We start from the raw sequence: 11,224 nt of genomic DNA on the forward strand, positions 1-11,224 counted from the left end.
AAAAATTAGGTTATTAGGTCATCGATGAAGTTGACAATTTCCAATTACTACTATTTCGAAATTTTTCTTTTTTTTGTTGATAGCTCATTTATTTTATTTTATTTTTCCATTTCATTTATATTTATTCGATTACTTAATAATTTGCATACAGTGAAGCAGTTAATTGAATAATTGTAGCAATGTGACCAGAAATTTTCTTAAAAAAAAAATAAAAAATCAATTAATTATGATAATTTTAAATATGTCCGCAAATATTTAAATAAATTTTGGAAAAAGTTTTTAGGCATAAAAAATGAGCAAATAAATTGTTAAAAAATGAAGGAAGAAAAGAGAAAATCATTTGGATGATTCAATTTTTAGAAAGAATCAACCGAAATGAGAAAAAATCAACTGAATATAATGATCAAATTTTAAATCGATCATATGGCTCGTTAAGCCGACGAAAAAAAGATCGAATTATCGGAAGTGAAGAAAGAATACATCAAAGGTATGATTGAAATTTAAAATTTATGAATGTTGCTTTATTTCATTTTATTACCTGTTAAATTAATTAATTTTAAAATATTTTCTATTTGTTTTCTTTCTTTTAAAATTTATCAAATTTCAAATATTTCTATTTGTTCTTTTTCTTCGAATTTTTTTTGAAACGATTCTGTTCGTTTTTTTCTTTTTGTCTACAAATTTATTAATTTTGAAATATTTCTATTTGTTCTTTCCCTTTTTTTTTTAAAATTAATTAAATTTAAAATATTTTTATCTGTTCGCTGAAACTGAAATTTAAAATTTATTCTATATATATGCAAATATTTTGCATGTAAAACATATAAAATTTACATAAGTAATATATGCAAAATTTATAATTATGACTTTATGACAATTTATCAGCATCTTAAATGTTGTATTTAATTTTTGGGATCAGTAATAAATTTGAAATAAATTAAAGTTATTAAAATTGCTAAAAATTAATTAATTAATATGGAAAAGTATAGGCTATATTAGATATCATTGATCAAAAATAGTTTATAATTAAATTTTTTATCAAGTTCAACGATCAACAATAATTAAGTTCCGCAGTGATGACATTTATACAAAAATTATTTCCTTTAGTTTATTTATATTTCTATTTCCATTTTCAAACTAATTTAGTTGACAGTATTACTGCTTATATTAAGCATATATTTTTATTATTAAAATGAAATGAAATCGAAAATGTTAAAATTAAAATTTAAATATTCACAAAGCAATGCAAATATACTGATAAAATTTATCACACATGCTCTTTCTTTCTCTCTCTCTCTCTCCTCTCTCTCTCCCTCCCTCCTTCCTTTTTATCTTTCGTTTATTTCATTAATACTTTTCTATTATATTTCTGATTTGAAATAAGATCACAATAAATTGCTTATCACAACAAAATTAATTTTCCATTGCTTTTAGCTATCAGAATGTTCACATTAACAATTTACTTATCACAAATAATCATATCAGTGATATTTACATTTCAAAATGATATTAATAGTTTTTTGCAGATCTCATAGTGTTGGCAACGATAATCATTTCTCAATTTGTTTGTCACCGTATAAGCAAAATCTCAGCAATATGGTATCAACTCGATACAGTAGTAATCATTCAGGTTGCAATAGTGGTAGTAACACTGGTGGTAATGGTAGTAGTAGTAGTAGTAGTGGTAATGGTAACGGTAATGGATTGTTAAATCCGTTCAAAGCAACGAAGAAATTTTTCAAAAAGTTAGTTAAATATATTTAAAAAATTTATAATATTAATATATTTGTTTTCCTCACTTCTTTTTTGCTCTTTTTTTTCTTTATAAAAATATTTTAAATTATATGAAATAGTTAGCAAGAGACAGAAAATGAATGATAAAAGAATGATTAGCTGATAAATAATGATAAATTATTTGAAAGATTATTTAGAAAATAGATTTTTTGAAAATTCAAAATTTATTATATGCAAATTGAAAATTCATTTTTTTTTGAATTTTTAATTAAATGTATAATAAAATTACATTTCCGGATTATATAATGAAATTGTCGGATTTAAATACTGATAGTATTTTCAGGATATATGATACAGCAACATTACCTAGTCGATTACATTCAAAAGTATTAGCTTCAAGTGTAATAGAACAAAACGAAATTCCAACAACATCAATATCATCATCATCAAAATATTCATTTTTTGATGCAAGTTATTCCTTGGAATTACCGGATGATGATGAGCCATCATATCAGTATGATTATGATATTATCAATTCAAGTAAGTAAGATTTTGCATCTTTTTTTTCGCTTTAAAATTAAAAAAAAATTTGAATAAAAATTTGAAAAAAGAAAATGACAAAAAAATTTGACACAAAAAAGAAATGAATTTTGCAAATAATTAAAACTTGTTGGAATTTAAATTTTAAATTCAAAATGAAATTAAAAAAAAATTTCTGATAATATATTGAAACATTAAATGTATTTTACATTTGTAAATGTTGTATAATGAAAAGAAAATGACAATTCATATTATTTATCGTTTGTCATTAGCTTTACAATTTTAAACAATTAATGAATTAATCAAATAAAAGGAAAGGGGGGTTTTTTTTTTTCTAAAACACACAAACAGTAATCTTTGATCTTAGATGTAAAATTTTTCCTGGAATTTTCAGTTCTCTCATATTCCAACTCAATTATTTCCCATCTTAATTATGTTGCTTCTTTCTTTCTTCCTTTTTTTTTTTTTATTCGTCTTATAAAACAAAATTGTTGATAATTTTAAAATTATCAGGAAGTGATAATTTTAAAAAAAATTTATAAATTAAATTATTGAAATAGAATTTTATTTTAGATACAACAAATTCCTGCATTATTGCCAATCATGATTCTAATTCTGCACCATTAATAATGAAACCAGTAAGGGTAATTGAAGATACAATGAATAATGATTCGGGTTTGTCACGATCAATAAGTTCCAATGATTCACAAAAAACATCTTCCGGTGATTTTCGTTCCTGGAATGAAGTTTTCAATCATCTCAAACGTGAAATGGTACTTGTAATTTCACATAATTAATTTAATTACGTAAACATTTTAGCTATTAAATTAAATATTATACACAGTAATCTAAATCATCTTATTAATATTAATCAATTTTTCTACAGTAATAGATATTTCTGTGGAAAAAAAAATTTATAGGGTAAAGTACTCAATATCTTAATGCAGTTTAATTATTTAAGTATTTTAGTATTCATTTATTTGTTTATTATTTGATATTTTCCTTTTTTTTTGTTTTGTATCAAGGCATTATTCATTCATTTCAGGCCTATATGCGGCAACGTGATGCGCAAATTTTTGCTGACTTACAATTTGTGGAACGTCAATTACGAAATGTGAAAAATCAGGCCATGGGAAAATGCGATCATGCAATGAGTAATAACAATAATAATAATAATATTGATGACATTAATGGCAATGATAATAATAATGATAATAATAATAATAACAATAATAATAATAATAACAATAATAATAATAATAGCATAAATATGAATAATAATAGTGATAGACATATTTTGAATAAACGACAAATTAAATTAGGCGAATTAGTTGAAAGTATGCCATTATAATAGAACAAAAATTGCTTATTTGTTTAAAAATAATATTAAAGTTTTGTGAATTGTTCCATTTTACAATTGTATTTTGTATTATTCTAGTCCTTCCATTGTTTCATAACATTCTCTCATTTATTTTGCTCAATTTCATTTAAATTTTAAACATTCTTTGGGATTATAATGAGAAAAATAAAAGAGAAATGAAAGGCATTATTAATAGCTAAACTTATAGCAAATGAAATTTAAACATCAAATTTATTTTTGATACTTTCCTCAAATTTCTCCTCTACATTGATCGTAATTCATAATAATTAGTTTGTCTCTTTCTTTTTTTCATTTTATTGATAAAATTGATTTGGATAGATAGGAATGGAAGTGATATGATTACTGATATAAAAGTGAAGAAGAAATTTAACACAAATATAATAAAAAGATTGCAAATTTTCACAAAAAAAAAAAAGTTTGGATTTTTTTTTCCAAATTATCTTTTTTCTGGCTTTTTTTCTTAACTTTCAAAAATTGAAATTTTAATTTTTAATAATTATTCGATAATCAATCATATTATTTTAATAAATTAATTGCGAAAAAAAGATGCTCTTGTTAAGGGAAAAAAAATTATTGTTTTCTTCACCAAGATGACCTTTATAATGGTCATTTGTTGACACGTTGGTCATTTGTTTAAACTATCACCTAAAGTATATGTCAAAGAATAGCTTTTATCTATCCATTTATCTATCATTCAATCAATCAATCTATCTTTCTTTCTATCTATCTATCTATCGATCTATCTATCTGTTATCTGTTACATTCAAATCAAACAACAGCTAACATCAGTCTAGTTAGTCATAGCTAAATCAATCTAATCTTAATGCAAATAAACAATTTCAATTCACTTTTAAAAATCAAATCAAATCAATCTGTCATTCATTCTCAAAAAGAAATAGTGAAAATTTTTAATTAAAAAGAAAAAAGAAATTTCAAACTAAAAATGAAAATTAAATAATGAGAGAATGTTACATTGTCAATCTATTCTGTTAACAATCCACTTAACATTGCCATCTACTTCTCTTACTATCAATATATACATTGAATTACTTTTTGCGACCAATAAATTTATAGCTAATGATGCTGCTTAATGCAACGCTAGATAGTATCCGCAATTGAACATTGACGAGAATTTTAATTATGCTATCTGAAGCTTTTCTTTACCCATAAACTGTTTGGGTAAAATACCCGATCTTAGCATAAATATGTGAAGGGATCGGGTAAAATTACTTTCCTTACATCATATAAATTTAGTACTACGATCATTGAAATATTTTGCATATTTTAAATATTAATTCATCTATTTCTTTTTTCTTTTTTGCCCGAAAAAGTTTTCGTCTTTTTTATGTATGTTTTTTTTTATTTTATTTTTAAATTTTATTGTTTTATAATTAAATAATAAATGAGAAATAAAGGGAAAATGATGAAATAAGATGAAATTTTGAAATTAATTAAAAAAAATAAATTTAAAATGGAGGAGAAATTAATTGAAGGGAATGTATAATTTATTTACAATGATATAACATATAATTAGTATAATTGTTATTTTCAAAAAGAAATATTTCATCGTTTTTATTTTTATTCCATCATTAAAATTATTCAAAAAAAAAAAAGTTACAAATAATTATAAAAAATTTTGCATTTTTTATTGTAACTTTTACTATTTCAAATATAATCGATCTTAAAATTTTCTGAAAATTTCATTTTGTAAAATTTTAAAGTTAGTAAAAATATTTCAATCAAATTAGCAATTTGTTTAAAGTATTGAAGTGATTGACTGCTTGTTCACTAAATTTATGCATTAATTTGTATGATGCTTTCTTTTTTTTTTTTTTTTTTTTTTTTGTTGTATTAAAGGATAATGATTAGCCTAGATTGTAATGTTTGAATATTTTTCATTCAATTTAATTGTTTAACTATGTAAATATTTAAATTAAAATTGCTATAAACAAAATTAATTCATGTGCCCTATTCATCAATTAATTAAAAGGCATAATGAATTAGCTAGCATCATTTTAACTTCAAATAATCATTCACTATTTAAAAGGTAAAATATTATTCATTAACTCCCATAGCACAATAATTTTAATAAACTATTGTAAGCTATTTTTTTGCTTATTTAAAGATTACATAATTCAATTTTTCCTTTTTTAATTTCAATTCTTAGATGTTTCAATTGTTCGATTTTTTTTTGATTTAAAAGAAAAAAAATAGAAAAATTTATTTTTATGTTTTAATTTGCCAATTGCACGTTTGTTATTCTGTTTCATTGTCAAAAATAACATAATAATTACCAAGAATGCATCAACTTTTGCTCAAAATTCTTTTCTTTTTTCAGAACAAAAAAAAAAAGAAGAGAGAGAGATAGACATGAAATTTTGTTTCAATTTGGTGATAAAAATATAGAAGTATAATTTAAAATTAAATTAAAAAACTTGAATATTAGGAAATTCAGGTTTTTTTTTTTTCAAAGAAAACAATTAGCAAAAGGAGCGATGCATATGCACATAAATGTAGTGCTTATTGTGAAATTAAAAGAGCTGAATTATTTAATTCAAATTCAGATTTTGAAAAGAGAAAATGAAGAAAATGCGACATGAGTTGACATAAAAGTGAGGAATGGAAATTAGTTATGATTGAATCAAATATTTTCAAGTTTTTTTTTCTAAGCATTTTTTCAAAGATCCTTTCTAGGAAAAAAAAAAGCAAAAAAGAATCTACAATATTTTTTAGGTTCTTAAAAGTTGAAATGTGTTTTAGCAAATTAATTCACATTCCCTTTAATACTAAATCTCATTATCAAAAATGATATGAATTAATATATAATTAACATAACTTACCTTTTTTTTGCCTATTCTACAATTTAAATCAATCTTATTATAGTAATTTGAATCAATTTAAGCTAAAAATTAATTTTACAAATATTTAATTGATATAATTTTTGCGTTATCACAGCATTTATGCTAATTTTATTTCAATAAAAATTAAATTCTTATCGGCTAATCAGCATAAAAAAAAATACCAGTTAATTGTCATTTATTTATAGCGTTAGAATTGCTAATCTTATTTGTCAAGCAATCATTCGTAATTATTTTGAATAGATTTTTATGATGACATTAAGCAATAAGATTGATATCAATTTATACAAATAATGTACTAGCAATCCAAAAAAGAAATACAATTAACATAAGTAAAATGAAACTGATACGATTAAGAAGAACAATATTTAAATGCTTCTTATCAGATGATATTGATGAAATTACAATATTATTATTATCTTTTTTCCTATTGTTGCTATTCTTGGCTATTTTATAATAACGTATCACTTCGGTAAGGTCATGATTTTGAATTGGTTTATAGCCGAGATCATGTTGGGCTTGTTTAATGGAATAAGTATTGGTAATTGATACTAGATTCACTTCAAGCCTGGTAAATAATGGTTCTAGACCAAAATAGCGATAGAGATATTCGAATAATATAGCCAAGTATACTACAAGTGTATACGGTATTTTGAACATAGGTAACGGTTTGTTAAATGCTGAAATTAAAATTTACATGTAAATGATAAATAAATGACGAATTTTTTTTTCTTAAAAACTTTGATATACTTTTATCACATGCAATCACTTATCAGTTTTACAGTTTTAAGAGAAAAAAAAAAGCCGATTTTAAGACCAGTTATAAATATAAATTCTAGATAGAAATCATTTCTGAATTAGTGACAAAAAAAAAAAAAAACAGTGCTAGGAAAAAATGTTTACCTCGAATAAGCGGGAACCAAAAACTGAATGATCCAACAGGTGGACCACCATCAACAATATTATATATTTTACCACATGCGACACCTCTTCTTAAAGCATCTTCAGCTAATCTCATCGCCTAAAATGTATGTTTTAATTAACAATTAATTAAGAAGAATATTTGTTGGATATGAAGAAATATCAGATGATAATGATAGTAAATAATACGGATAGATAAAAAAAAGTGGAATAACGAAAGCAAATAGATAAATATTTGAATTAATTTAATTTAAAATTCATCAAGTAATTAAAATTATAGCCTTACCCTAGTACTATTTCCAATTCCACTGTATTGCGTCATACATTCATGGAATTTATGAAAAGTTGCAAGAACTAAACCACGTTTGCATAGATCCTAAAAGAAAAAACTTTTAAAATATTAAAAAATTTGAAATCAAAAAATTTATAAGCAAATAAATAGAATTGAATAAGAATGAATCCAAAACGATGTAAATTATCATTTCGCATTATTTTAACATATGTGATGATTAAATTTAAGAAAAAAAATATTCAAATTTAATTACAATTCAAATTATATGACAAAAGAAAAAAAAAACAACAAAAACTTACCACTGTCCTTTTTACAGTTCGCGGTTCTGCAGGACCATATATTCCACGATATCGGAGAGCACAAGTTTTCAATGTATCACAATTACTATTTACTACATATTTTTCAGCTACTGCTTTAGATGCTGCATAATATGAATAATACTGCAATATTTGTAATTAATTACAAAATAATCTTTTCCAAGTATAAATAATTATAAATTAATTTCTTATCCTTAACATTTATCGTTAATTTCATTTTAACATTGAATTTAAACATTATGATAAGGAAATATGTAGTGGGGGGTTTTTTTTTCTATGAAATTTAAAATATTTATTCTTTGAAGAAAAAAAAGAGAAAGATTACCTATGAAATAACTATTTCTGCATTTTTTTTTTTTACAAATTTGTATCAAATTCAAATTGAAATCAAAATTACCTGGAATTGTTTTATAAATTGATGATTATCTTAGCTAGAAAAGTAAACATATTTGAGCAAATAATTTATGATTAATTAGTCTACAATATCGATGCATCTAACCCATATAAAGTAATTTAGAATTTAAATGAGTAAGCTTATTTTATGTTGATTTTTTTAATAAATCATTTCATGAAATTATAAAATTTTAAACTTTTACAGATTTAAATTAACTGTTAACAAGAACGATTGACCTTAGATGGATGTGGATATGGGGTTAATTCATCAGCATCTTGTAGCTCCTCATCGGTAAAAATGACAGCTACAGAACTTGCAAAAATAAACCTTTGTACACCATTGATACGACAACGCTCTAATACTTGTTTAGTGCCAGTAACATTAATTAAGTATACCATTTCTTTATCCAACTTAAATTTCATATCTATTACAAATATGAATTTCATTAGAATAAATTACAATTTAATCTAACAATTTTTTTGAAATATTTCGATGCAATAATCGTATACATATTTAAAACTTAAAATTGAAACTTTTCAATTCATCAAATTTCTATTTCAAACCAGCAAAAAATAGAAGTGCAAACTTTGAATTTTAATTGGGATAAATTAAACTAAATTACGATAAATGTTAAGGAAGAAATTTGAAATGGCATATTTTCATTTAACACCATCTACAGTATGAACACGTACACCGTAATAGTAGTATTTAATGGAAATTATACAATGAAACATTTTTTAAGATTAAAACTAAATTATATAAATTTTAATAATATCAAACGATTTATCCTTTTTTTTTCTCATCAATTTCACATAAAAAATAAAGAAGGAAATTTAACGTACAGAAGCGCCACCACTCATACCGTATGCGGCAATATGAAAACATGCAACGCAACCGTATAATGCTTGATCTAATACTTTTATATCCAATAATGAACCCTATAGAAATTACATGCAATAACGAAGATATATTTTTTTCTTATTGATTTTTAAAAAATTTTTTAAATTCAAAAATTAATCTTTGAAATTTCAAAAAATTTAAATGAACTAAAATGTTAATTTCAATTTTATACCATAATAGCATTTAGTTGAAAATTTACATTTTGTACAAATGTATATATAAAATAGAATATGCAATAGTTTGAAAATAAATTTCAAAAAATTTCAGTCCTATGAATAGAGAGTATCATTTTAATTTTCATCATCGATATTTATATATATTTATTTAATGAATTAAAAATTTCCAAAATACAAACCGTAATTCGAGTTGTGAGTGATTCGTTTAGTTTCACCATTGGTATATCACAAAAACTAATGTCTAATATTACAGTATGAAAGCCTTGTTCTTGTAATTCTTGAGCAATATGTTGTCCAAAATATCCACCACCACCAATGATACACATACGATGATATTCCATTCTTAATTAAATAATGAAAATTAGAATGATACTTGAAGATGACATACGTAAGGAAATTAAGTGGTCACGTACGTTAAACAGATGTTTTACGGTAAATAAATTGTTTTCAAATTTCTGAAGGAAAAAAAAAACACTCTTATGATAGATAGCTTATACTTTGATTGTTAGAATATGAAAGATTAAGGTATGCATGCATGTATGCATGCATGCATGCACATTTGTATTTGTATATGAAAATTAGAGAAAAAAGTGCATTGATCATTATTTACGTAAGGAAGTGGTAATACTGGATACATTAGAAGGACTAGTGTAAGTTTGAATCAAAATTTTAGATGAATCACAAAATAAATATTGAAAGATATGAGAATGATAAAATGTAGCCTACAAGTATTCCGTGAATTTGCCACGTACGCTCACACCTACGCTTACGTTTCATTTCTTTTTAATATTACTAGAATCAAGTATAACATTGATTATCAATTGTGTTACATTTTTATTTCACTCAAGAAAATTACAATTAAATTTTAATTAATTAACAATGTATGGATACAATTGAAAGCTTAGATAGTTCCATTTCAGGTACAGTAAACTAGCCAAATAAGTAACTAATCGAGTTGTCTTCTAAATTGTAATTCTTAGAAGCATTTATTAATTTATGCAAGAGGAAAAAATGTAACGAATTATTGTTTTGCTAAAATTGATTATCAGAATAAAAACTGATTATCAGAATTAAAAGAAAAAAAAATTATTTATCGATCTTTTTTTAGTTTTATGTATAATTTTAATATGAATAAGAAGAAGAAATTTATGGACCAATTTTATCCAAATAAATTAACAATTAATATTTTAGTATGTAAAATATTTTGAAAAAAAAAGAAAAAAGAAAAAATAATAATTTTAGATAAACAAATAGAAATATTTCATTTCATAATTTTGTAAAAAATGAAAAAAAAATAAAATAATAATTACATAAATAGATGAAAATTTAATTTTCTTCTACTTGAAGTATAATTTTGATCCAACAAATGACATATTAGGTGAAACATGTTCTTACCAAAGCTAAAACAGAATGAGTTAAAAAAAAAAAATAAGAAAAAAAAAGTAATGTCATCTCCTCCATGATATTTTAACATAATAATGGAAAGAGAGAGAGAGAAAGGGAGAAAAAGAGAGAGAGAAGAGTTTATTTCTTTTCTTTTTATTCTTTTAATTCACTTTTTTTTTTCTTTCTCTTCCTTCTATTTCATTTCCTATTATGATTTGCGAAATTTTTATGTATTAAATGAGCAGCGAATTTTGTCAACAAATTAATGAAAATACATTTTACTGTCAACCAAAAACAAATTATAATATGAACGATAAATTTTAGT

The 11,224-nt window shown here is 23.1% G+C and overlaps 2 protein-coding genes across 2 annotated transcripts; one reads left to right on the forward strand and one right to left on the reverse strand.

Moving 5' to 3' along the window:
- Positions 1-344: 344 nt before the first annotated feature.
- On the forward strand, positions 345-3,625 carry LOAG_09024 (hypothetical protein; the record flags this gene model as incomplete). Its single annotated transcript, XM_020447843.1, has 5 exons — positions 345-487; positions 1,527-1,745; positions 2,078-2,274; positions 2,848-3,047; positions 3,320-3,625. The coding sequence occupies 5 exons, from the start codon at positions 345-347 to the stop codon at positions 3,623-3,625; spliced, it is 1,065 nt and encodes a 354-aa protein (XP_020301966.1).
- Positions 3,626-6,795: 3,170 nt separating this feature from the next.
- LOAG_09025 (hypothetical protein) lies at positions 6,796-9,854 on the reverse strand (the record flags this gene model as incomplete). The annotated part of the gene is made up of 7 exons (XM_003144554.1): positions 6,796-7,193; positions 7,417-7,534; positions 7,721-7,810; positions 8,026-8,166; positions 8,674-8,847; positions 9,280-9,375; positions 9,693-9,854. The coding sequence occupies 7 exons, from the start codon at positions 9,852-9,854 to the stop codon at positions 6,796-6,798; spliced, it is 1,179 nt and encodes a 392-aa protein (XP_003144602.1).
- Positions 9,855-11,224: the final 1,370 nt, after the last annotated feature.

The sequence above is a fragment of the Loa loa genome (assembly GCF_000183805.2).
Source record: "Loa loa unplaced genomic scaffold supercont3.478, whole genome shotgun sequence".
Taxonomy (NCBI): domain Eukaryota; kingdom Metazoa; phylum Nematoda; class Chromadorea; order Rhabditida; family Onchocercidae; genus Loa; species Loa loa.